This window comes from Acomys minous (assembly GCF_964271855.1).
Source record: "Acomys minous genome assembly, chromosome: 1".
Lineage (NCBI taxonomy): Eukaryota > Metazoa > Chordata > Mammalia > Rodentia > Muridae > Acomys > Acomys minous.
The window spans coordinates 144,931,422-144,959,421 of NC_140483.1; the positions used below are offsets into that span (position 1 = coordinate 144,931,422).

Below are 28,000 nucleotides of genomic sequence, written 5' to 3' on the forward strand. Positions count from 1 at the left end.
GCGTGCATCTGGTGAAGTTGAAGCAACTTCCTTTTCCTTTTCCCTACTTCCTGTCCGTGCCTCCGCGTACGTGAAGCTCATTCCCGTTCGCAGGAGGTTAGAAGTAAGGAAAGGATGGGGTTCCCTCGCCGGCCTACGTGAATAACCTCTGGGAGCCGCGCGCCCTGCGGCGTGACCTGCCGGAGCCCAGGTTCGTTCTGGCGTCGGGCGCTCCCGGGCAGTGGGTGGGTGGGTGGGAATCCCGGGTCCCATCTTCCCGGCCTGTTGCTAGCCACGATGGAGGCTGCGACCACCGCTGTCCAGCCAAGTTGCGCTCCTTCCTCGCCTCCTTTCTCGTCTCTTTCCAGGCCAGGTCCAACACAGACTGCTGCTTGCCATCGGTGTCTTGTCCCAAAGCTTGAGTCGGAAGCCGGCTGGGTGTAGACTCGGGATGGCCGTGATGGCCGGATTTCTCGCGAACGGAGTTTAGGCTCCTGTAAGCCTCGGTACCAGGGTCAGGTAGGAAATTCTAAAAGTATACCCCGTTTGTACAATACAGAAAGGGGAGTTGCTGGCAAATTCGGTCTCTTAAGGCAGCCCGGTTTCCCAAAGGAGCGCTGGGCTGCTTACCTAGGTCTGATATTTCTAAAACTGCACGCGGAGAGTGTTTGAGAGGAACTGTAAAGAGAACGCTTGCATTTCTGGGTGTTTTAGTGTTTATCTGACATTAGGCTAAGTTATCTTTATAGTGCTGCCATCCGTTCATTACAGTGAGTCTAGCAAGAACGTTTTCTTAGTTCAGGAAACTGAGGGTCAGAGATAACTGATTTGTATAGGATCAATGACTTACCTAACATTTCCCATGTCTCTTTCAGCTCTGAGTCCCCAAACACCTTAACCTTAACTGCCGTCATAGCTAACTGTCCTCCTGATTTTTGTTTTTTGCTTCTCAGGAAGTGAGAGTCCTGCTATTTATTCATATTTTTTCATCTTTGACTATTATTTTATCTCTTATTAGCGTATTATGCAGAAATCTATAGTCCTGGCAATTCAGCTCCCGTTCCTTTTGATTTTCTTTTCTCTGGATTTAGGATTGGTGTTGCCTATTGTGCAATTAATGGATTTAGAAAAAAGAGATGGCCAGAAGGAATTGATAGTTTTTACACATAGGTACTTCATATCGTGGCTTACCTTGTTTATCTTACTTAAGTTCATGTTTTTGTTTTTTGTTTTTTCCATTCAGGAAAATAACCGCCATCTTATGTCAAGATGTCAGGGATTGGAAATAAAAGAGCGGCTGGAGAGCCAGGCACATCTATGCCTCCAGAGAAGAAGGCAGCTGTTGAAGATTCAGGGACCACAGTGGAGACAATTAAACTAGGGGGTGTCTCTTCAACGGTAGGAGAAAAAAATGATGCTGTGAAAGTCTGCGTGACTCCTGTCAGTTGTTTCCTGAAAGTAAAAAAAAAAAAAAGAAAAGAAAAAGAAAAAAGAAAAACAAAAACAGAAAAACCATGGAAGCTTTTTGAATAAGAGGGAAGCACTAGAAAAGAAGGAAATGATGTGGTGCTCAGTTCTTGAAGTGAAGAGTGTATTAATGCTTGATCTGTACAAGGTGCACTTCAGGGTTCTTCTTTTAAAAAATAATATTTATTTATTAATTATTATTACAATGTACTTATTATTTATACAGGATTCTGCCCGCATGTATGCCTGCCTGCCAGATCTCATTACAGATGGTAATGAGCCACCATGTGGTTGCTGGGAACTGAACTCGGGACCTTTGGAAGGGCAAACAGTGCTCTTAACCTCTGCTCCATCTCTCCAGCCCCTGCTTCTGGGTTCTTTTGAGAGTCTGGTGACTGCTGTCATCTTTGGGATAGTTAATTAGCACTTGTCACTCACTGAAGATTTGGAGCCTTGTTCTGAGAGGCACCCTGGCGAAGCCTTTGAGAGTGCCAGTGCTGAAGGAGAGTCAGGTCGGAGTGCCTTGGGGATACTTCAGCCATATCTCTTAGCTGCATGGCCTGTATTATGTGCCCTGTTCCCATGCTTCTTTACAAAATGAATCTGTGGTACCTGTGTGTGACATTGGATTATGATGGTGACAAAATGGAAGTCCCCATAAAGAGTTTAAACATTGCTCTTTTTTTTTAAACATAGTAAGTACCCATAAGAGTGAGCTATGAGTTGTTAATGGGCTAGGTAATGTGAAAGACAAGATAATATTGTTTCTTTGGTAAATAGTAATATCTTTTAGACACGAGAAGCTTAGCGGCTTTGATGTAGACAAGATTCTGTATTTGGAACTTGGTCAAGGGAATATAATTTGCAGACTCTTCCCTTTTGTAATTCTTGTGTATATTGAGGCTGAGGTTCAGAGAAGTTTGAGTTTGCTTTTCAGTCAGATTAAGATGTCGGAGAGATGACTCAGAGGTTAAGGGCACTGACTGCTCCTCCAGGGGTCCTGAGTTCAAGTCCCAGCAACCACATGGCTCACAACCATCTATAATGTGATCTGATTCCCTCTTCTAGCTTTCAGGTGCACGTGCAGCCAGAGCACTGTATACTTAATAATAAATAAATAAATCTTTAAAAAAAAAAAGATGTTGCTTAATAAATTGTTAATGATGCATCACTCAGGGAGATGCCCTGGGATCTAGCACTCTGTCCTGTAGTCAGAAGGTGGTTTTTCTTAGCAGCATTTATTTGTGCATGCTAAACGCATTTCTGCCAATATTAAGTATGTATTGAGAATCTGTTATTTGGTGGTTGGTATGCTTCACAGCCCGTAGAGTTCAGTTTCCAGAGTGCTGCTGACAAGAGCGTTGGTTGATGAAAGGGACGCAGGACACAAATCCCAGCCGACTTTAGGCAGAGGCAGCCTCTCGCTCTTTCCTACTACCCTTGTCCCCTCCCAGCCTCTGCTGAAGGTAATAACTCCGTCCATGCACTTTTGAAGTTTTACGGTGAGCCAGCTGAGGTTTGGAGACAGGAAAAGTGAGAATCCATTGTACCCTTGAGTTGTGAATGCTGGCTGTATGAATGGAGCTGTTCACTCCAGTTGTTCCAAACCTGGCTGTCCAACCAAACAGTTCAGAAGTATGTGCTACAAACAGAAGGACATTTGAGTCATTGAATGAGAGATCACCCTGGAATAGATCACTGTGGAGGTAGCATAGATAGAATCCTGGACAGATTGAACAAATCATGTGAAACAAGAAGGATCCGTGCAGGATTTGGGGAGTAAAGTTTTCTTACAGGGCTAGGGAAGAGTATGAGAGGAGCATGGTTAGGAGCTGTGGAGAGGGAATCAGTTGTTTTGGTTTTGAACATTAAGATGCTTTTTAGAAAGTGGAGTGGATCAGGAGTTCGGTATAGTAACTTTGGCCATAGAAACATGTCTGAGATAGGAGAAGCCAAATGAAGAATGTTTTCGTTGGAGTGAAGGGAGACATTGCACTTAGCAATAGGTAGTTCACTGGAGACTGAAGACCTATGCTGAGGTAGTGGTGGGGCTGATTGTAGTGAGCTGAAAACCATGAGAGAAGTTAGGGAGATTGGGTAGAGACAGTGCTTTGGAGGGTTGCTGCAAGACCAAGGAAGATGGGCAGTAGCCAGAGAGAGAGATTTGTGAGATCCAAGGGAAAGCTTTTGATTGTGTTAAAAGATAGGAGACATTGAGCCTGTTCCTCTGATGCTTGAGCTGCATTGAGAGAAGACATTGATGATAGAGCAAAAAAGGAGACAGTTACTGGTATGGTATGCTCTTGAGTAGGAGAGGGTGGGTGTAATGCTATAGGGTTAGGTAGAGGTCGTCATCATTAGCACTAGTTTGAAGAAGTAGGTGTATGTATATACAGCCTCTTCTGATTGCTTCTGGGCTTTTTTTTTTTTTTTTTTAAAGATATGAAGTAGTCACCTTGCAGAGGGTTGTCCCAGAGGGTACAATAGAGTTGTTTACTGTGCAACACTGGGGCTTTCTTGGATTTCAGAGCATGTACTGAAAGTGAAACCAGTCAGCATGAGGTTTAGTTTTTCTTGTCAGTCAGTTGTGTGAGTCTAGCCTTGAAGTAGGTGGAGAGTTGGATATTACAGGGAATTGTAGTTTTTCCCAACATTACGAAGATGATGAAGCAAGGAAAGAGGAGAAGGTATATAAAAGGGGTGATTGTATTGAAACAACCCATCATAGAATGTACGTTTGGAAAAGCAGGAGGTGAGGAAGCAAGGGCCACGAGGGACAGAGAGAGGCATAAACCAACAGACCAGATTCTGAGAGGCTGAAGAATTGATGAAGGCAAGAAATGGAAAGCTGAGAAAAAACTGCTGCTGGTTTTGGAGAGTGAGCTTGTAGAGGACCTGCAGGTGCAGCTAAAGTTGAGACAGTAGCTGGGAACAGGTGACTGAGATAAAAGAATAGGATCCCTGACAGAGAGGTTAAGATAAGGAATGATTGCCTAAGTGGGAATGAAAACTTTAGACAGGTGACAGTAAGCTGGGTGCTAGATCTGAGAGATGGGACGTGCCCTGCTTATAGATAAGGTCAGCAGACAATGGCAGGTGGTACAGGCTAGTGCCCTAAGGAGTTTTGAGCAAGGGAGTAGCAATTGAAAAACAAAGATAGCATCTGCCTTTAGGCTGGGGCTTCGAGGAAAGCAGGAGGGAAGCTGCAGGGAGCAGCGTTCAAATGTAGGCTTCAGCTACAGCCGGAATGGGAAGGCAGCTTTCAGAGAGGACCCTGGGCATGCGGTTACTGTCGCTGCTCTAGCTGGCAGTGCGAGCCGGGAGAGTGGGCTCTAAAAATGAAGCAGAGGAAAGGCTCCTGCAATAGGTAATTTTATCCAGAGCAGCAGACAGTTTATACTCCGAGGATTAAGAAGTAGTAGGAATAAGGTGTTCACTCATAAGGACAAGCTACATGTAGCAAACCGTGTTTTCCCATACAGGCACATGAGTAACAACAGCTGAAGTAAACTCACTCCTATCTGCTACACCTGGGAGGAACATGAAAACACAGTTCAAGAACAGTTCTGTGCTTTGAAGAAAGCTGAGGTGACAGGACTCCTGTCTTATTTTCATGGAATTTTCTCACAAGCACTCAGAATTCTGCCATGACTCCATCCTTGGACTGGGTTCCGACAGCTTACTGATAGTACAGAGAAGGCACAAGGAAGCTCCTCATCACTATCTTGCCATACTAAATGTTTCAGCTAAAACGGTAGAAGGGAAATAAAGTCACTTTAAGCAGTTGTTGCTTTAAAATCTCAGTTTCACCAATTTCTGCCTAAAACAAGACTGCCAGCCTTTTGGCTGACTTTTTGCAGAGCAGCTTGCTCACCTGTCTCAGTTTACTCTGCTTCCTTTTGATAAGTTTTAACTTTTGTTTAAGGAAAAACAACAACAACAACAAAGCAAACACAAGTGTTAGCCTTTCCACCTGCTCGCTCTTTGCTTGTGGCATTTTCCTCTCACCACTGCTTGCCTCCCTTCCCCAGCATCTTCAGGGGACTTGCTGGTGAATGAGAGTATTTTGTTTTGCTTTGCTTTTGAGACAGGATCTTTCTTTGTCGTCCAGGCTGGTCTTGAACCCTAGGTCCTCTTGCCTGAGTCTTTCATGTCTACACCATTATGTCTAGCTTGGAGAATGAGAGTTTTGCCAAAGGAACCGGAGCCTGAGCAGAAGTTGATATGTTAAGAATGTATGAATATTGCTGGAAAATAGTGTCTTACTGCCTAACCTGGTCATCACCGGCCTTCATGAGCACTTGTCTCAAACTAAAAAAGAAGAGAAGGGCTGGAGAGATGGCTCAGCGGTTAAGAGCACTACTGGCAGCTCTTCTAGAGGTCCTGAGTTCAATTCCAAGCAACCACATGGTGGCTCACAACTTGATTCCCTTTTCTGGTGTGCATGAAGACAGCATACTCATATACATAAAATAAATAAATCTTAAAACTTAAAAAAAAAAAGAAAAAAGAAAAGTGCATATGTTGATGAGTTGGATGGGTCAGAGAGTTGGGGGAACTTAATAGTTTCCCATTTGGTGACTTGCATTTCTTCTTCAATAAGGAACAACGCCATCTCTTTAGTATTGTGTGAAAAGAGGGCTCTGGAGAGTTTGACTCTGCTTTAATGGGGAACGGATGCTCACTTGTTAGTATTTCCAGACACGCTATAAGATCTATTCAGACGGGAATTCACTTTGTAAAGTCACCAGTGTTCTTGGTTCACTGAGTTTCTGTAGAAGTCTTGGTTTAATGGGTGCAGGGCTAGAGTATTAAGATAACTGGATTAGTGTAGGTTGGAGTTTGTCCATGATGGTAGAATAATGGGTTAAGGACATAGTAGAATGGCAGGCAAGTGTTAGAAGAGTTAGATTATGGTAGATAAGCAAAGTAGAAAGTGATGGAAGTGAGAGAGTGGAAGAAAGACACGAGTTCCAAATTCTGGAGCTCTGAATGAGGTCAAAGGCCTCTTGTGGCGACATGAGATACCTGGAGAGATGTGCTTTATTCAGGAAATGGGCAGCTAGAATGGAGCAGAGTTCCAGATGGTTCCTATAATGTGGGTTTTGGGAATAAAATGTATCTTTAAAGTCCAGTGATGGGGATAGTTATTTGGCATTAAAGAGTTCAGAATACTGACAAACTGGATGTTAGTGGGTAAAGTGGTTCATCTGCCTATGTTTAAGTCACCTGAGAATACAGGTAGGTATTGGAATAGAGAACAACCCAAGTGCCAGAATCTTGAGTGCTTGGAGTGGCGCTTAGGCGGTAGGAGACTGTCAGTAGGCTAGACAGCGGGCTAGCTGGGCGTTACTTTGTGGAGGTTTGTATTAGTAGAGGAGTGAAATGGTGCGCTCGAGAGTCTATTATACTTGCTGTTTCCTTACATGATCATATACTGCTTCCTTTATTTTTTCTGCTCCAACTTCTTACCTAATTATTTGTTGTAAGGTTTCTTTTTTTATGTATGTATCTGGGCATGTGTGTGTACATATAGAGGCCAGGCAACATTCCCTAGTTGTCATCCACCTGGTTTTTTGAGACAGGGTCTCTAACTTCTCCTGGAATTCACAATTAGGCTAGGCTAGCTGGCCAGCTGTCCTCGGGGATCTGGGATCCACCTGTGCTGGAATTGCGGCGTTTGCCACTTTGGCTGCCTTTCTTAGAAGTAGGCTCAGCTTCTGTGCCTATGCTTGTGTAATAAGCCCCTAGCAGCTGAGCTGTGTCCTCAGCCCCAGTTGATAGTTGTTTATTTATAAAAAATAGCCAATAAGCTAATGTGAGCTTGTTGAGTTTAACAGCTCATTTGTGTAATTTCTCTGGTTTCCTGGGACAGGAGGAGTTAGACATTCGAACACTGCAATCCAAAAATCGTAAGCTGGCAGAAATGCTAGATCAGCGGCAGGCTATTGAAGATGAGCTTCGCGAACACATTGAAAAACTGGAGCGACGCCAGGCCACGGACGATGCCTCACTGTTGATTGTGAACCGGTACTGGAGCCAGGTACTGCTTTGTATGTTCACCCACTCTCATGTCAGCATTTTCATCCTTAGTGCTCTCTTAGTTTCTCAACTTTCCCCTTTATTTTTTGTTGACTGTGTGTATTTTTTTCTAGTTCGATGAAAACATCCGTATCATCCTTAAGCGTTATGATCTGGACCAGGGTTTGGGAGACCTACTTACAGAGAGGAAAGCCCTGGTTGTGCCAGAACCAGAACCCGACTCTGATAGCAATCAAGAGCGCAAAGATGATCGCGAGAGAGGCAAGCACTGGGAAGGGATTCTGTCACTGCATGAGTTACCTGGGTTTGCTGTGAGGCTTTGCCTTTGAGAGGGCCGGTGGATTTTGCTATGTCTAGCTTTATAATTTGGGTGTCGTTTTTTTTTTTTTTCTCCCTGTGTCTTTGGGAGGGATTTGGTAACTGCTAGGCTTTTGAAGTTGAACTTTCCTTTGGGGTTCTCCATGTGAGGGAAAATGTTCTATTGCCATATTTATAGTTTGGGGGTGCTTTTTTCTCCCCATGTTCTCAGGGGAAGGGCAAGAGCCAGCCTTCTCTTTCCTTGCTACTTTGGCCAGCAGTTCCAGTGAGGAGATGGAGTCTCAGCTTCAGGAGCGGGTGGAGTCCTCCCGCCGTGCTGTGTCCCAGATTGTGACTGTCTACGATAAATTACAAGAAAAAGTGGAGCTCTTATCCCGGAAACTGAACAGTGGAGGTGAGGAGAGAGCCTAGAGGCTGAGAGAGTGGGGAGGGGAAGGACTCAGCTCTGTGAGGCTCAGGCTGTAGCTCAGTAGTAGACTGTGGCTAGGGGTGCATTGGGCCCTGCCTTCTATTCTAGCACCAGAAAGAAGAGATCTCAGTTTAATTAAATTCTTTCCTAAATACACTTCATGACTCCGAGTATAACTATAATGACATACTAACTATATATTTTTTTTCTTTTTTTTTATTAATTTATTCTTGTTACATCTCAATGGTTATCCCATCCCTTGTATCCTCCCATTCTTCCCTCCCTCCCCTTTCCCCCTTATTCCCCTCCCACTGTATATTTTTGTAAGTAGCAGAATTAGTTTAGACGGTTGGGACTTCAGAGGGTGAGTTTTAATGTGTTCTTCTATCTTTGATGTTTATAAAGACTTAGATGAGGTAAGATGATTCCTGTGTTTGAAGAGATAGAATAGGATGAAAAGCCTTAAAGTAGTATTACCATTTGGAATACCTACTATTTATGAGTTCGTTTTTTTAAAAAGATTTATTTATTTATTATTTATTATTTATTTATTATATTATATTAATTATAATATTATTTATTATTTATACAGTATTCTGCCTGCATGTGTACCTGCATGCCAGAAGAGGGCATCAGATCTCATTATGGATAGTTGTGAGCCACCATGTGGTTGCTAGGACTTGAACTCAGGCCCTTTGGAAGAACAAACAGTGCTCTTAACCTCTGAGCCATCTCTCCAGCCCTTATTGTTGAGTTTTAATATAGAAATTGTGTTCATACAGTACAGAAAGTATACTAAAATGATGAAAGATCTTTTGTCATTTGTGACATCTCTTTTTCAAATGCAGATAAAATACCTTGATTTCAAGTTTATAATAGTAGCTATGGTTTGGTTATAGAATCCTTTAAGAGAAGACTTATTGGATGTCTGTATGTGAGTGTATAAATATACATCTGAGTACAGGTATGTGAGGAAGGAGCAGAGGGTGTCAGATTCCCCTGGATCTGGAGTTAGCAAGTGATTGTGAGACACATGACATGGATTGCTGGGAACTGAGCTGGGGTTGTCTGTAAGAGCAGTGCACCCTCTTATCCACTGGGCCATCTCTCTAGCACCCTGATTGTAGTATTTTAGCTGCCCTGATTACCATCAAGATAATTAACCTTTTAATCTCTAAAGTAAATTAGTTAAAAATAATGTGGTGTATTTACTAGGTGAGCAAGTAAGAAGTGTATTATCCTAGATTTTATTTTTAGGAAAGTTTTAAAATTTTGTTGCTGTTTTCAGTTAGTGTGGTAATCAATATGTTTGTTTATTTGTATTTTATTATTAATTATGATGCCACAGTGTGGAATGGATGGCTGTGATCCCCTATTACTATAAAACAAGCTATGTGATAGTTCTGACTCCCTTGGTTCTCATTGAATATTTAGAAGGTAGTGCTAAATCATAGTAATGTGGGGACTATACTGTGCATAGAGGTTATTTTGATGTCACATTTTGATATTTTAAGTGAATATCAAGCACATCATTTGCTATATTTTCAAGGAGACTAAACAGAATAGTGTATCAAACAGTACTAAGAAATATTTTGGGATCTGTGTCTACAAGATTGTTGAACATTGAACGCTCTTGCACACAGGCCTGACAACAAGAGTTTAATCTCTGGATCCCACAAGGTGGCAGGAGATAACCAATTTTTGTGGCTTACCCTTTGAGCTCCAAATTCATGTGCCTGTACACACAGGACAGACACATGTATACACAGAGGCAAAAAAAAAAAAAATTATTATTATTATCTTATTTTTTTTGTTTTTTGAGACAGGCTTTCTCTGTGTAGCCTTGGCTGTCCTGGACTCCCTTTGTAGACCAGGCTGGCCTCAAACTCACAGAGATCTATCTGCCTCTGCCTCCCGAGTGCTGGGATTAAAGGTGTGCGCCACCACCGCTCGGCTACAAAGATTATTTTTGATAATGTGTTTTAAGATTAAGTTTAAGTTAAAAAAAACAACATCTTATTATAAATTCTAAACAGCTAAGCTATTTGTGACCAGAAGAAATCTGTGTTCATAAAAAGGTAAAGGTAAATATGGTTTGAGTTATAATACTGAGTATTAACTTTATGGGAAGTTCATTTTCACCCATGTGTTTGGTTCTTGTTAAGAAAGTTAGACTTGTGGCTTATTTATTAATTTAGTAAGCACTCACTGGGTCTTTATTGAATTTTAGGGCCTGCCTTCAGAATTTAGGATATTGAAAGAAAGAATGAAAATGTTGGCACTAGTCTTTAATTCAGGTTGACTCAGAGTCACCTTTTATTTATGTACTTATTTTGCCATGCCCATGGAGAGTCTTCATTAGTAGGCTTGGGAACTGGGATTGTTTGGCTCCATGGAAGATGACGAGCTTGGTGTTGATGCACCCTGCAGTGGTGGGGTGGGGGTAGGGTAGGGAGGACTCCCTTCTGAGGAGAAGGAGAGGGAGGAACAGGGGAAGAAGTTGGCAGGGATGGGAGGAGAAGAAGGAGGCTTTGATTGGTGTGTAAAGTGAATAACTAAATAAATTGAAGAGAAAAAAAAAAGTTTTACAAGTGGTTTTGGTGGCAATCCGAGATGGAGACTGGCAGCCTGTGACTTGATTGGTCTGTTCCGTGTGGTTTCTGAGAGCAGTGGTAACAGGCAGTGTGGGAAAACATTTTCCTTGACAGCTCTAAAGGATAATGTGTGTTCTGAGAATAACTGTTCCCATTTGTAGCACTTAGGTTGAATTGTAATGGTTGTGATTAATTTTAAACACCTGAATTCAACTAATAAATTCTAAAGATGTAATTTGTGCCTTTGTAAATATTGTGTACACTTGTGATGTTGAGCTTCAGTGTTGTACTTAACATAATAATGTAATGTGACTCCTGTGTTTTTATCTTTGTTCTTCATGATTTTATATGTGATTATTTGAAGATAGAAATTATGCTTCCTGTCTCTCTAGAGAGATGCTTCTTGTTGGTATTAGTTAATAATAGGAATTTGTGATTTCCTTATAAAATAAAATTGTATTGCTTTAATTTTGACACTGCTTAGAAATCTTATCTGTTCTAAATTCTGAATTGTCCATTTTTAGTAATTGTATGTGAATAATATAGCCTTCATTTATTTGCTCAAGGCATTTGTCTTAACAGAAAGAGATGAGGTTAGGTGATTGTGGCAAGCTGACTCATTTGCTTAAGCAGTTACCTGTCACCTAACTACTGGGTGTTTTGTGTGTCTTTGAGATAATAGCACTAGGTTACTTCTGATAGTGAGGTAAGCTCGCAGGGCGATGCATTGGTTCAGTAGACAGTTTGAAAACTTAGACTGCTGATAGAAAACTAAAGTGCAGTTCTTCTTCCTCAGACAACCTGATAGTAGAGGAAGCAGTGCAGGAGCTGAACTCCTTCCTTGCGCAAGAGAATGTGAGGCTCCAGGAGCTGACAGACCTCCTGCAGGAGAAGCACCACACCATGTCTCAGGAGGTACTTGTCGGGAGAGGAGTGACAGCCATTCTTAGTAGCTCTGCCTGACAACACCAAGTCAGAATTATAAGAACCTTGAAAGGTCGCTTTATTTTAGAAGGCATACTTTTATACTGAAGAGAATGTGGCTTCAGTAACTCTGAGAGAGCAGAATCCGTAGAAATAAGAAAATAATTGAATATTTCTCTTTGTGCCGCTGTTTAATAGATAGTTCAGGATCTTCATCATTGGGAAGAAATGTCACAGCACAAAGTTGTAAATCCTAAATAGTTCACTGCCTTAAGCATAAGAATTGTGAACAGTGGTACTGACTGAACGGCCAAGTGAAAGTTAAGCAGAGTGGGTAAGGCATTGCTGATGTCACAGGAACTTGGGGATGTGAGTTCTCACTGCATTCACAGGGCACAAACAATGTCGTGAATATCCTGTGGCAGGACTTGGGCTTTTAGCTACATAAAATGCCTATGAGAAGGTGAGAAGGCTTGGATGATTCTTCTCATGCTTCGAATTATTTTGGTAGCTCAAATGATTATCTGCTGAAATTTGACATGCCTTGGTTTGGCCACCAAACTTTCATGCTAATTAGTCATTTAATAGTTGCTGTTTAATTGGTGCCCAAATTTAAGTGTTTCACGAATATTACTACCAATGGCAAAAGAGCGCCCACTGACGAGTGAGGAAAGATGAATGAACAGTCAGAGTAGGTGATTAGAAAACGTGATTTGCTCATGAATCTGTTTAACTCCAGAGCCATATTTTCCCTGCACTGTTTCCTGAACTCTAGAGTTATGTTCTTTGCTCTGCTTGGGAAGTTGATAAAAGCTTGGGTGCCATGGACTTTCAAAGTGGTTAGAGTTTGGCAGCATTTACAAATAAATAGTGTCTTTATAAATAAATGAGACATACCTGGGCCTTAAGTTGATGTTACCAAGATGGAATTTCAGCAATAGTAAACCAGGGCAGCTTTCTTTTGCTCTCTGGGTTCATGTGTAGAACCCATGGCTCTCATTGCTGGTTCTTGATGCTACCTGTCAGCTGGGAGTCTACCTAGTTGCCAGCTGGGAGACCTGCAGGTTTCTTACGTGTCCGCTGACCCCCTACATTGAGTGCTCTAAGAAACAAAGGAGACCCTGCATGATCTTTCTAGCGTGGCCTGAGAGTTACACACTGTTATTTTTGTTGGCCATTAAAGTTGTTGAGGATCAAGGGGAGGAACACATTCATTTCTTGATGCGAAGATTAGCAGAGGCTAAGGGTATATACAGAGTAATGGGAAGATCAAGGGGCTATGTAGCATTAGCTGGTTGACAGCTCTGTGCCAAAATAGGTCTGGGGAGATGCTCAGTAGATACAGTACTGCACTTGCCATGCAAAGTTGAGATCCCCAGATTATATGTAAAACTGAATGCAGTAATATGGACCTATAATCCCAACCAACAGTCCACTCTCTAAGGTGAGAGGTGAGGCACAGACTGGTCATAACTGAAGTTTGAGGGCCTGACATATGACAGGAAGTCCTGTCTCAAGGTGAAGGTGGGTGGTGAAGACTGATAGCTGAGGTTGTCTGTTCATTTCCACCTGCAAGCTATGTACCCACACCCAATACACATGCACGCTACCTGACTGAACTGCTCAAGTGGCAGCTTAAAAACAATGAAAGTTTCCATCTGTAAGGATTATCATTTCTGAATATGTAGTGAGAGATAGTTGGGAGTAAGAGATGTTTCTGTCTTAAATTCTTACTTTCTAAAGTACTTGATAAAGGATGTTATCTTTTTTAAATCTTCATTTTTCTGATGGATTGTGTTCTGTCTAGGGAAATGATGCTTTTCATGAGTAGAGAGATTACTGATTCTTAATTAATTGGTCTTGTCTTTGTGTAAAAGTTCTTAGTGGTTGCTTGTTTTCCTAATTGTTGCAGTCTAAGAACTTTATTTTTACATTTAGGTGTTGAATAATTTTTTTTCTATACTTGTATATGAGCAAGGGGTATGATAGAATTGTGAACTTTTTTGACTTGATTTGTTGTTGTTTCTGAATACCTGTCTTTGGGATGTAGTTCTGTAAGCTGCAGGGGAAAGTAGAGACAGCAGAGTCACGAGTGTCTGTCTTAGAGTCCATGATTGAAGACCTGCAGTGGGATATTGACAAAATTCGAAAAAGAGAACAGCGTCTCAACCGACATTTGGCTGAAGTCCTAGAACGGGTCAGTGCTATTTTATAAAGGTGTTTGAAATGATTTATGGATGTATATTTTATTTGTGTGTGTGTGTGTGTGTGTGTGTGTGTGTGAGAGAGAGAGAGAGAGAGAGAGAGAGAGAGAGAGAGAGAGAGAGAGAGAGAGAGGAGAGAGAGAGAAATATATATGCCATATGTGTGCAGGTGCCTATGGAGCCAGAAGAGGGCATTAGGCATTAGGTCCCCTGGAGCTGGTGTTATATTGGCTTAAGTAGCGAAGTGTGGGTGCAAGGAAGGTCCCAGCTGGGCTCCTCTGCAAGAGCAGCAAGTGTTTTAGTGTTTTTAATTGCTTGACCATCGTCTTTCCAGCCTCTGATTTCCCCCCACCCCCAGTATAATATTCTTTCTTTTCTCTTTGAGACTTTCATAAATATATATCATGTATTTTGATCCTATTGATCCTCTGTCCAATTCTTCTAGAACCTTTCTCCATATGCTCTCCTCCCAACTTCATGTCTTTTTTTTTTTTTTAAAATAACCCACTTAGTTAGTCCTATTAGGGCTGCTATGTGCTCATGAGTGGGGCACATACCAAGGGCCACAATCCCAAAGAAGAACAAGTTTCTTTCCCTTAGCAGCTGTTAGTTGCCAGTAGCTCTTCAGTCAGCGGTAGGGAGAACTCTTCCCCCTTCCATGTTAGTATGTTGATTAGTTTGTGCAGGTAGCCATAGCTGCTGTGAGTTCATAAGCACTATAGCCATGCCATATCCAGGAGACACTGTTTCACAGTGGTCCTCCCCACCTTCTAGCCCTTAACAGCCTTCCCCAGCCGTGTGCGTGCATGTGTGTATGCATGCGTGCGCGTGTTGTCCTAATTTTGGGTGAGCACTTGATTGTCACTGTTCTCAGTGCTTCTGCCAGTTGTATGCCTGTAGTAACTAACATCCTCTGCAAACAAAAGCTTCTTTTTATGGAGTCATCTTTCTCAGAAAGGATCTATCCTTTGAATGACCCTGGTCATACAGCTGCTCGTCCAGCCTCTAACTAAAGAGCCATTGTCTTCTCTGTAGGTGAACTCAAAAGGCTATAAAGTCTATGGAGCGGGGAGCAGTCTCTATGGAGGCACAATCACCATCAATGCCCGGAAGGTAAAGTCTGACCCACCTGGTGTTTCACTGGGCACAGGCCTTGTACCTAGGGACCTGGCTTGTTTCCCAGGTGACACAGTAGCATTGTCAGGAGTGGAACGCGGGATGTCTGAGGAGTCCTTTCTCTTCATTCTCATCTGCTGTTTTCCTGATCCTTTCTAGTTTGAGGAAATGAATGCAGAGCTTGAGGAGAACAAAGAGTTGGCTCAGAACCGACATTGTGAACTAGAGAAACTTCGTCAAGACTTTGAAGAGGTCACTACACAGAATGAAAAGTTGAAGGTAGGAGGCATAGCGCTGAAGGGCAGGAGAAAACCAATGTGTTGTTCATAAATATGTGAACTTCCTCTTATGAGGAACAAGAAAAACATGGACAAAATCTAGCCTTTTCTATGACTCAGCTCAACAGATTAGGTGTAGAGAAATGCACCTTAACAGAGCAGAGGCCGTTTGTGGCCTGTCCACCACTAACATGCCGTAACGAGTTGCAAGCATTGGGATGTCCATTTGATTTTCTGGTCAGTGTCATACAGAAGCTCAACCAGAAGAAATGGGCAAGAAGGAGGAAAGGGCTCCAGATCGGAAAGATTGGAGAGGAAGGAGTAGAGCTGTCTGTTTGTAGGATCTTTCATGTAGGGAACTGTAGTGGTCCCTACAGTTGAAAGAACTAGAAATGAGTTCAGTAAAGTTCCAGAATGTAAAATTACCAACCACAGACTTTATGGACATGATCTCATTTTATATAGCATTAAAAATAGAACATTTATCCAAAGATGAGTGGCTAAAGAAAATGTATAAGGGGACTGGAGAGATGGCTCAGAGGTTAGGAGCGCTGCCTACTCTTCCAAAGTCATGAGTTCAATTCCCAGCAACCACATGGTGGCTCACAACCATCTATAATGTGATCTGATGTCCTCTTCTAGTGTGCAGGTGTACATGGAGGCAGAACACTGCATAATAAATAAATAAATAAATAAATAAATCTTTAAAGAAAAAAAAAAGAAAATGTATAAATGTACAGTGGAATGTTATTCAGCCTTGAAAAATCAAATTTAGTCATTTGGGGAAGCATTGATAAATCTGGGGGACATTATGCTAAGTGAAATAAGACTGATACAGATGGACAAATGCTGCTTGAAATATGGATGCTAAGAAAGTGGATCTCATAGAAGCAGAGAATAGAATTAAAAGGAAATGTATTGGCTCAGGACTCCCAAGACCAAGTTCTTAACAGAGAGATTTATTTACCCCAGCGAGACAGAGAGCAGGGAATAAGAGATGACAGAAGATAGAGGATGAAGAAGAAGGGGAAGGGAGCAACGGAAAGGGGTACGGGTATTTGTCCTGGGGGACAAAGGGCTGCCTCTGCGTAGAGAGGAGACAGATGTGGCACATAGGAAAATGAAAAATTATAAAGGTAAAAAGGGAAAACCTGTGTTAGTATGAGGTGTTTAACTTTAATTGGGCATATTAATTACATGAGCCAAAGTGGGCTTTTGATTGCTGGACTTCAATACTTTGATAGCTGGACCTTGGTAGTCAGCTTCAGGAGGAGGAAGTGGCCAAATAAGGGAAATTGGGGGCCAAATAAGCAAGTGGGGTCTTGTTTTAGGAATGCAATCTGATGGTTTTAGCAAGGCAGCGGGAATCAGGGAGAAGGGCAAGGCTGCCAGAGCCATGCTCGCCACATTCAAGCTGGCCAGAGTCCCTTCATTCTCACCTCTTTGTTTTATTATTGACTCTCTGGGTGTTGGGTAGTGGGAGTTGTTCTCTCTGGCTGCTTCCTCCTAACATTGGGCCATTGTTGTTAGAGGACACAAGGAAGTTGGGTTGCTGGTCAAGGTTGGGAGAACAGGCTGTTGATGTTCAGGCTCTGTAGGACTGTCTGAGGCTAGGGAAGTGTAGTCTGTGAGGCTGGACCAGGATGTAGATTCCAAGGAAACTGTTGGAGTTAGCACTGCAGTTTCTGGAGCATTCTGTAGTTGATTTGAAATCTGTTGGGACAGATAGGCTAGGGACAAAGGTAAAGTTAAGGAATTTTAGAAAAAAAAATTAACTTGGATGTACATTTGAAACTTTTAGGTTCATTGTCCTGGTAGTTGGGAACAGAAGTCCCAAGACTGGGGAAAGGGGGAGGGATCGCACCCCTAGGGATGGGCGTTTGGCAGGAAAACCTTGGCTCTTGGTTGGCAGGAGTATTTGTCTGGAGTCTTTGAGAGTTCTTGAGAGGAGCCAGGACAACTTAGACTGGCTGTGTTAGATTAATTGGGGGAACAACTGTTATCTGAAAGCAGGGTCTAGTCATGTTAGGGAGACTATAGTTCGGGAAGCTTTTATTGTAATAGTCTGTCCTGGGGTAGTTAGGTACTGAAGTTGAAATATTTTAGGAGCATGGATGATTGGGGAGGCTTTTGGTAAAAGAGGGGCAGTCTAACAGGTTTTGGGGGTTGGTGAGGAAAAGTTGAGAGAACTTGGCTTTGCTTCTCAAAGCGGGACTTGGATGGTTAAGGAGATGTAGAGCATTGGCAACTGGGGTATCAAGGGTGAGCGGGTGTGTGACTAATAGAGGGCATTGAAGAGAGGCGCATGGAAAGCAGTGGGAGATGTGACGGAGGGGTCAGTGAAGTTGAGAGAGTTTGTTGGGACCTTGACCCAAGTGAGAGTTTGGCCATGAGAATGTATGTGTCGGAGAGGAGATGACTTGGGTTTAGTTTCGACTGTAATTGAGAGTAGTGTTTGATGTTTGAGGACAAGCAGGACAGGAGGTGCAGAGTGGGCAGGCTAACACAGGGGGTGAGGGTAGCTGGGCTGATGGTCATGGAGAAGGAGGAAAGCTGTTGGAGCATTGTCAGAGTTCAGGCAGACTGAGAGGAAGGGGCACTAGAGACTGGGGGCAGGGAGGGGCAGCAGCTCAGGTCTGAGGGGTGTGGCCTGTGGTTTCAGAGTTGGTGGGTAGGGAGAGAAGTTAGCAGGGCTAGCTGCATGGCTGCCTGGGCAGGCAGCAACAGCTGATGGGCAGAGTGCCTGACAGTTGGTATTCTTGCAGCACACAGAGGGTTAAATAGGACATGAAACAATAGCACAAATGCTAAACCAGGGAGCTGGAGAAAAGTTCAGAGTATAGGAGTTACACTGAGGGCTTGGAGCAGACAGAAGAGAAAGCAGAGACACATTGTTGGGTGCTAAAGTACATCATTAATAAGAGTTTTTCTGGTGGGGGACAGGTTTTCTATCACCAGTGGAGGTTGGTGGACCAAGGTTGAAAGACAAGAGTCTCCTAATGTCTCTCGAGATGCAGAGAACAGAGATCTCTGGGAGGGAGTGGTTTGTTACCCAGACATCGTCACCAAGAAAAGGACCCCCAGTGTGTCTGAGGGTGAATCCTGCATCTGTTGACAGGGTTTGCTGAGGGAGAAGGGCACCAGATTGTGGCAGTGCAGCAAGCCAAAGTGAAAGGAAAGCTTACCACTCACACCAAACTGATCCTAATGTGTTTATTAGAAGTGTCTCTTCAAGCATGGTAGTAACAGGAGAGGACCCTGGAGAAGTCTGATCAAATGGTCCAGTTTCAGATGCTACTTAGGTAAACACTGGAGGCCTCATGCACATTATGGTGACTGGAATTGATAATTCTGTATAGTATACGTGAAATATTCTGGGAGAGTAGATCTTCAATGTTCTCAGCATATAAAGAGCAAACAAATGGTAACTGGCGTGTTAGTGGATATTAGTTTACATAGACTTTGTATAAAAGAACACCATGTTGCATAGCCTAACTGCATGCAGTTCTAACTATTCCTAGTAAAACTGGGGAGAAAGGCAACTCTTGTGAGTGTGCTGTCTACTCACTTGCTTTGTCTGTATAGGTCTTGTTCTGAAAAAGACTTAGAGCAACCAGTAATGATTTTTAGACTAAGTCAAGGTCCTCTGACTTAGAATTGGTTGAAAAAATGAGGAGTAATAGGATAAGTAGGGTAAAAATGAGTGTTCATAAGATAAATGGCAGGAAGATGTGCGTGCTAATGGGAGACAGTTGGTCTCATGGTGTTGACAGAGATGAGTCATGGATTTGGCTTTGCAGTTTCCTGTAGATGCAGTGGTAGTGATCCATCGTTGGGCTTTCTTGCCTACTGGAATTTTCCCTTGCAGAATCTTAGGGGAACAAAGAAGATTCTTTAGGAAGTCTTCCTCATCTTTTTTTGATCCATAGACTGTTATTTATAATTTATTTCTAGATTAATAAGTAATAAAGTTATTTGAACTAAAGTGAAAAACTTCATTAAAATTCTTGGGAAATTAAATCAAATGGTTGCTTAGGAAAAACATGACCATTCTTGCTAACAGTCAGAAATATTTTCTCTGTGACAGTTGATAAAGAACAGCTAGTTACTGGGGTCTTCAGCTGTGTTTTAGAACAAATGTCCTGGTCAGTTTCACGCAACTCTTCCAGCAGCTCTTCTAGCGTCTCTGGGTTGGAGTAGAAACACATATCAAAGTAGTCCTGGGTGGCATAGTTTACCCAGGGACTGAGTTTTACCAGGAGTAGTGGCGTAAACACCATAGTCTTCTGAGCAATGGTTTTAAGTGTGTGCGGCATCAGTGAGTTTAAGGTAGTTTTCCCGTGTTCTGACTTGGGGACATACGTGCTTCACTCTGATTCTGATTTGCCTTTTTCTTGGGCCTTCCTAAGGTGGAATTGCGGAGTGCAGTGGAGGAAGTGGTTAAGGAAACCCCAGAATATCGCTGCATGCAGTCACAGTTCTCCGTCCTATACAATGAGAGTCTACAGTTGAAAGCTCACTTGGATGAGGCTCGGACTCTGCTTCATGGCACCCGAGGAACTCACCAACGCCAGGTTGAACTCATTGAGGTAACAAGGAGTTTTTCTGTGTTGCAGTGGTGGGTTTGGGACTCAGCATTCTACCACCAAGCCAGTGTTCACTCTCCTGCTTTGTCATCTACATATAATTGCTTGCCTAATAGATTTTGTGGTTTTACTTTCATGTAAAGTTAATATCCCATTCATCTAGTAGGTATGAGTACTGGACAACAGAATGCCCACCCCCGTGAATTGCACAGGCCATTGAGAGAATGCAGCTCATTAGGATGCTGCATGATTCAGTGGTAGTTGTCCAAAGATGTGCTGATGGACAGACAGAGCATCTGATTTGGCCATGATGTCTTCCTGATGAGGAAGTGGGTGGTGAAGATCAAAAGATTGTTAGTAGTTAGAAGTAGACATGTGTCGCAGCAGTGACACCAGCCTTCATGAAACTGGCGACAGCTGATACATTTAGGGAGGACAACTGGACATTGTGCCATTGTGGCATTTAATGCACATTTGAAGGTAGACATTGTATTTTGATTTTTATGTTCACTTTTGTGTCTTCTGCACTCCTTAAGGAAGTTGGAGTTTTCATGTATGTGGGCTAGATAAACTGGATGTTAGTTTATGTTTACTTATAGATAGTTTATGGTTACTTCTCCAACTGAATTATGATCTCAGCTAGAGCTAGAGGCCATTTCCTTCATTTCTTTAGCATTCTGCCAGGTTCTGAAGTCGTTTCTAAATCACAACTAGTGTTCTTTAAACATCGAAGTGGAAATTTTCAGAGTAAGTATTCTCTTCTTAGCAGTTTTTTTATATTCGTAGAGGGTTACAGCTTGAACTTAGAGACAAAGTAAGCTGTATGGATGTGTTGTTGGTTCTTTATCTGCAGCGAGATGAGGTGAGTCTGCATAAGAAGCTGAGGACTGAAGTGATCCAGCTGGAGGATACCTTGGCCCAGGTCCGCAAGGAGTATGAGATGCTGAGGATAGAGTTCGAGCAGACCCTTGCTGCCAATGAGCAAGCAGGTAGGCCCTACCCTGGCCTCTGTCTGCTAGAAATACCTTCTTGGAAATAAAAAGCGGTTCTCGAGATTTGTTAATCCTCACTTAAAGTCAGAAAACATGAAGTATCTGGAATCGAATACTGTAATTCAAATTGACCTTCAGGTTGGGTATTTATTTGTTTTATTTCACTCAACCAGTTTGATTTTCGTCTTCTGAGAAGGAATATTTCTTTTGGTACCTCTCCCTGCTATTCAGAAGTTCCTGATGTGCTTTGAGCTTTCTCTCCTTGAGCCCTTGCCTTTTTTAGAGCTCTTAATTTGCCACGGTTGTTTTTCAGGCCCCATAAACCGGGAGATGCGCCACCTCATCAGCAGCCTCCAGAACCATAACCACCAGCTGAAGGGGGAGGTCCTGCGGTATAAACGGAAACTGAGAGAGGCGCAGTCAGACCTGAACAAGGTGACCGGAGCAGTGGAATAAACATTGTTTGCCATGGTGATGGTGAGGGCGTTATGACTGAGGGAAGCATTATGCTCCATGGAGGTGATGTGCGTCTTTCCTCTCTTTGTCTCCTAGACGCGTCTGCGCAGTGGCAGTGCTCTCCTGCAGTCTCAGTCTAGTACTGAGGACCCCAAGGATGAACCCACAGAGCTAAAGCAAGATTCTGAGGACCTATCAACTCATTCCTCAGCGTCAAAGGCCTCTCAGGAGGATGCCAGTGAAGTTAAGTCCAAACGGGATGAAGAAGAGAGAGAACGGGAAAGGAGGGAGAAAGAAAGAGAGCGAGAACGAGAAAAGGAAAAGGAACGAGAACGAGAACGAGAGAAACAGAAACTGAAAGAGTCAGAAAAAGAGAGAGATTCTGCTAAGGATAAAGATAAAGGGAAACATGATGATGGAAGGAAAAAGGAAGCAGAAGTTATCAAGCAGCTGAAGATTGAACTCAAGTAAGTGATGCCTAGTGATTCAGAACCTGAACCTAAGACATCAGTCATATCCTGAACCTGAGAGTGAAATGTTGGCTTGATGGTATGGTTCACCCAGTCATCTAGGATTTTAGATGTAGCTGAGTGTACAGTTACTGTGGTCTCCACTTTCAATGTGATGTGCAGCTGAATGGCCTACCTGGCCGTTGTATAGTGTTGCTGAGTGTTGAGGTGCCCATTGACTGGTTTGGAGGCATGCTGGCCCAAAGCAAGGATTCCGTAGGCAGTTTCCTCTTACAGAATTTAGACAGAAGGATAGGCTTTACTCAGTGCAACATTACCTTTGTCCAAACAACACATTGCCCAGTTTCCTTCTAGTAAGCAGTAATGTCTCTGGTGGAACTGGCTCTTCTGACTGTACTTTTCATGGTTTATACTTTGATGGTATTTGAATTTAAGGGCTCACTGTACTTAAAGTACTTGAGCGCACAGGTAGTTAAGCTTAATCATTTAGAAAGAGATGAAGTGTTAGTCTTTAACCTATACTTACAGTACAATTGTCAATCCTAGAATTAGCAGTTTATTTTAAAATTTAAAAATTTCCTCCTTTTTGATTTTTTTTTTAAAAAGGCAAACTCAATTCCCCCTATAAAAGTCATCTGAATGGTTTGACTAAGTACACCCCACATCTATCTGCTAACCCTCAGTTTCTGAGTGGCACCACTTGAAAATGCCTGTGTCATAAGTGGCATAGTTACTTTGTAACTTTATGTTACAGAATTAAGCAGAGAAATATATCTGTCTTTTCTGTGCTCTCCAAGGATATTCCAGAAGTCTATTAGTAATCTATGCAAAATGTGTCTTTCCTGTATAACAGAGTAAAAAAAACTGTTGTAAAATATTATGTTCTCAAGCCGGGCGGTGATGGCGCACGCCTTTAATCCCAGCACTTGGGAGGCAGAGGCAAGCGGATCGCTGTGAGTTCGAGGCCAGCCTGGTCTACAAAGTTAGTCCAGGACAGCCAAGGCTACACAGAGAAACCTTGTCTTGAAAAACAAAAACAACAAAACAAAACAAAACAAAAAATATTATGTTCTCAAATGCTCTTGCTCTGATGTCCTTTGTTTTCTCACTCCATTGTTTCTGTCCCTTTACCACCCTGTCGTAGGAAAGCACAAGAGAGCCAGAAGGAGATGAAATTGCTGCTAGATATGTATCGCTCTGCCCCCAAGGAACAGAGAGACAAAGTGCAGCTAATGGCAGCTGAGAAGAAGTCGAAGGCAGAGGTAATCAAGCCTTTTGCTACCTGTCATCTTGGTGAAAATCTTCATTTGTGAGGTTGTCCTTTGTATTTTTTTCTTTTTCCTTTTTTTGCTTTTTCGAGACAGGGTTTCTCTTTGTAGCCTTGGTTGGTCTGGACTCTCTTTGTAGACCAGGCTGGCCTCGAACTCACAGAGATCCGCCTGCCTCTGCCTCCCAAGTGCTGGAATTAAAGGTGTGCAGCACCACTGCCTGGCTCTGTATTTTTCATTTTTAAAGCTAGTGTTTCTACATTTTCAAAGACTATCTGAATGTTAAGCTTTTAAAATTCTCAGCAAGGCGGTAAAATATGTCAGAATTACAAGAACTTGGAGTAGGTTTTAAAATGTTTCTTTTCTTGATTGGTTATGAGAAATTATTACTGTTTATCTCCATTACTTTTTCTGCTTGCATTTGAAAGGGATACTTTTTAAAAAGTTTTAAAATTATTTTGTGTTTAAGGATGTTTTCCTTGCCTATATGTCTGTGCATCACATGTGTGCCTGGTATCCACGGAGGCGCTAAGTGCCTGGTGCCTTTGGAACCCAGAAGAAGGCTCTAGAATTGGAGATAATTGTGAGCTGCCATGGGGGTTGAGTTGAGCCCTGGTACTCAAGAAGAGCAGCCGGTGTTCTTGACCACTCAGCCATCCCTTCAGCCCCGAGAAGAATGTTTTTTGTTTGTTTTTGGGGGGTTTTGAAACAGAGTCTCTTTATGTGGTCCTGGCTGTCCTAGAACTCACTATATGGGCCAGGCTGGCCTTGAACTCTCAGGGATCCACCCACCTCTACCTCCTGAATGCTGGGATTAAAGTGTGCAGCACCATGCCTGTCCTGAGAGGGATGCTTTTAGTCTTGAAATTTTGAGGCCTAAGGAGAAGACAGTGTGAACATTTCCAGAGAAAGCTATGAGTAATAGGCAAAACCCCCGCCTGTAGGTGCATGGCGTGCAGGAATGTGATAAGTGGTGTGCTGAGCTGTGCCGTTCTCAGTTTCCATCATTTATCCTGCTCTACAGTTCTTTGTGATGCTTGCTTATGTGGGCCTTCCATGTGTGTGTATATTTGACTGACTCGGAGGTGTTTGATGGCTTAGTTTTTTACATGATCCTTTTCTTCCTGTAGTTGGAGGATCTCAGGCAAAGACTCAAGGATCTGGAAGATAAGGAGAAGAAAGAGAACAAGAAAATGGCCGATGAGGATGCCTTGAGGAAGATCCGGGCAGTGGAGGAGCAGATCGAATACCTGCAGAAGAAGCTGGCCATGGCTAAGCAGGTGGGTGCTCCTTTTTCATTAACTCTTTTAGTAGAAATCTGAAAGCAAAGTTACTGTCAGTAAAAGTTGACCTCAATCCCACTCTTTTGTTGTTGTTGTTTATAATTTTTATCCTTTTCTTTGTTTTTATGTTGAATCCTTGTCGGTCATCCTCCCCTTATTTTGTTTTTTGTATCTGGGTGGCAGAGAACTTTTCACTTTGAGTGGAACGGCTGTTGTTTCCGACATTGTTTGCTGAGGACCTCTTCTGTCTCTGCTGACGGGGACTGAGGGGTGCAGTGATTAGGAGAGGGAGAGTTTTATACTCTGTGATTCTAGACACACAGAGCTAATGTGGGTGAACAGAAGGAAGGTCTAGTTTCCTCTGCTCATCCTTTGGCATTGGCGAATTTGCTGGTGAATCCTTCACCTTAGGAGGAAGAAGCTCTGCTCTCGGAGATGGATGTCACTGGGCAGGCTTTTGAGGACATGCAGGAGCAGAACATCCGCCTGATGCAGCAGCTGCGGGAGAAGGATGATGCGAACTTCAAGCTCATGTCGGAGCGAATCAAGTCGAATCAGATCCATAAGCTGCTTAAAGAGGAGAAGGAGGAGTTGGCTGACCAGGTGTTGACGCTGAAGACTCAGGTAATTGGAGTTAATGAAGTAAGGGACTTTCTGCATGAGGCTACCCACAATACTGATCATCATAGCTGATTTTTTTTTTTTAATAGAAATGCTGCAAACTAAGTGTGTGCTAGCGTCTGGCTAAATACATGTACCTGGCCAAGCACATGGGTTTTCTTCTAACTTGGTTGCCTCTGGATATTGGGATGAGAGTTTTTCAGTGACAGGCCAGAATTGAATGTGTGATTTGACTTTTTAACCTGTTAGTATTGTATCAACTTTGTGGATTAATTTCAAGAAAAGGTCTTCATCAGAACCTCTGGCTGTTTTGAAAGAAATGGACTTGAGTTTGGTTTGTGTCCGTGTTTATGCTCTGGTTGGAGAAGCCATGTTTTGAGGATTAGTATAGCTGCAGAATAACAGGTTCCCAAACTCTGAATATCCATGAATTATTTTATGTGGAAAATTGAAGCATTTAATAATCATAATCTTAGATCTGTTTTGAAAGGTTCATGGGAAAAGTCAGCAATAGCTTGGGCATGGGTAAATAGAGCATAACGAATTTTATTTTCCGACCTGCTTACATTAAAATCTATTTTTTCTCCTACACAGGTAGATGCCCAGTTACAGGTAGTAAGGAAGCTGGAAGAGAAGGAGCACCTGCTTCAGAGTAACATTGGCACAGGGGAGAAGGAGCTGGGCCTTAGGACTCAAGCCTTGGAGATGAATAAGCGCAAGGTACGCTGGCCTCCGGAACCCTCTGTCAGGCAGGCTCCAGGGCAAGGAAGACCAGTCTGCCTGGAGTGCTCAAGGTCACCTAATACCTGATCTTGGGTTATCAGTCCCCTCCCTAGAAGAAGGGATGATAAGGCGATGCTTCTGCATTCCACACAGGCAATGGAGGCAGCCCAGCTCGCTGATGACCTCAAAGCACAGCTGGAGCTGGCTCAGAAGAAGCTCCACGACTTTCAGGATGAAATCGTGGAGAACAGCGTCACCAAAGAGAAGGACTTGTTCAACTTTAAACGAGCACAGGCAAGAGCAGTTGTCTTTGATGTTTCCCTTTTTAGTACTTGCTAGGGCTGTGGTGCGTCTTGTATGCTATATGAACTGCTTGGCTGACGGGCCCTGTGGGAAGAGGCTGGTGTTGTCTGCTTCATACCGTGTTTTCTGGTTGTGAAACAAATACCTGCAAACTGTGTAAACTGTTAAGTGGTAATACAACTTCAGTAGAAGGTTAAACTCTCGCTGGTTATACCTCCATGTCTGTAAATGATGGAATCCTGTCTGCTCACCACACAGCCGGTGACCACACAGTAAGGCAGCCTGCTCTCTGAGTTCCCAGGATGAAAGTGCTCTCATTCATGCACTTCTAATTTGGAGCTAAAATTAAGGTTGCCTGTTCTGAAACAAAAGTATCTTATAACCAGGCATTTACAAATTTGTACATTCCTAAAGACAATTGAGCACGAAAGGACAAAAAGGTCTCTCTACAATACAAAGGGTCAAGTTGGAGAAATAGTTTCTGTCAGAAATGGCAGGGAAGTGTGTCTATGTGTCTTTTGTTTGCTGCAGGAGGACATCTCAAGGCTGCGAAGAAAGCTGGAGACGACCAAGAAGCCAGACAATGTGCCCAAGTGTGACGAGATTCTCATGGAGGAGATCAAGGACTACAAGGTAAGGGAAACTGACTCAGTGGCATCTTTTTGCTTGTCAGGGCCTGAAGTGTGTCTAATGCACCAAGGCAGTAGACCCTGACCTTTACATAAAGGCACACGTAGTCCCCTGAAGCACTGAGAGCACACAGTGGCCCTCACATGAAGGCAAGCGGAGAACGGTTTATTTTTCAGGGGGAAAATGGTGTTCTTTTCCTAGAGTGCTGCAGTTTGCTTATTTGCTTATATATTATAGCTGTTTGGGCCATAAACTTTATGGTTTCTCAGACTCTGATTTTTTTTTTTTTAAATCATTTTTAGGCACGGCTGACCTGCCCTTGCTGTAACATGCGTAAAAAAGATGCAGTACTTACCAAGTGTTTTCATGTTTTCTGCTTCGAATGTGTGAAGACGCGCTATGACACTCGCCAGCGCAAGTGTCCCAAGTGTAATGCTGCTTTTGGTGCCAATGACTTCCATCGCATCTACATTGGCTGATGACAGTCAAGAAAGAGGAGCTGGCGAGGCAAGCACTTGCTCGCTAACCACCAGGCCTCTACCTCTTCGCTCCTCGACAGCTGGCCGTCTCCCTTGGGCCTCAGATTTTGTCCAGGCACTCTCCTCCACTAGCTAGCAAACATTAGTGAAAAAGACTGCGAGTTTTGAGTATTAGAATGAAGTAGAAACTACTACTGGTCATCTTCCCTACCAGCTTTGTTTGTGTCCTTACAGAGTTTTCAGCATTTTGTTTTTGGGCCTGTTCTATAAACTTGGATTGCCCATTCCTCCTGAAGAAGTCAGGTTGGTAGTTTTGACATTGAGAAGGAAAGGTAGAGTGAACATACGCCACGATGGGAGGAGGGAGCTTTTAGAGATAAACTCTCTAGAGGCCCAGACTTAGGCTATAAAATGGCTTAATTGTGATAATCTAGCCTCGAAGGTTTGAAGCCTTAATGAAATTATATCCAGGATAATTCAGTGTATTTCCCACTTCTAGCAAACTGACTTTTCCTGTCAGGTGGACTTCTTGCTAATGTTATTTATGATTTAAATATTCAAATACTAATAGTTTTTTAATTTCTTAAGGCCACAATAATTTCAAACAGGATAGCCCCCCCCACTTTAAAAAAAAAAAACTGAACTCAGAATTGGAACGTAAGAAGCAGCAGGAGTGGATTGTGAAGCGATCTGGCTAGTATGGGACTGTGACCCAGGGAGGTGTTGGTGAACTATGAATTACTCTCATCTTCCTCTTCAGAGGGATTGTTTGATCCCTCTTTTCCAGAAGACTCTCAGTAATGTTTCTATAGGATTTTAATATTCCACATACTTCAATTAAAGCACGATTCAGGTTGC

General features: G+C 42.8%; 1 protein-coding gene across 1 annotated transcript; it reads left to right on the plus strand.

Moving 5' to 3' along the window:
- The first annotated feature begins 2 nt into the window (after positions 1-2).
- On the plus strand, positions 3-27,999 carry RNF20 (ring finger protein 20). Its single transcript, XM_084775884.1, has 21 exons — positions 3-190; positions 348-498; positions 1,223-1,377; positions 7,322-7,489; positions 7,602-7,749; positions 8,018-8,200; positions 11,606-11,724; positions 13,784-13,930; positions 14,973-15,050; positions 15,213-15,332; positions 19,741-19,920; positions 20,771-20,906; positions 21,223-21,344; positions 21,462-21,832; positions 22,980-23,097; positions 24,234-24,383; positions 24,798-25,010; positions 25,602-25,727; positions 25,884-26,024; positions 26,565-26,666; positions 26,966-27,999. The coding sequence occupies exons 3-21, from the start codon at positions 1,249-1,251 to the stop codon at positions 27,140-27,142; spliced, it is 2,928 nt and encodes a 975-aa protein (XP_084632010.1). The 5' UTR covers positions 3-190; positions 348-498; positions 1,223-1,248; the 3' UTR covers positions 27,143-27,999.
- The last annotated feature ends 1 nt before the right edge of the window (position 28,000 follows it).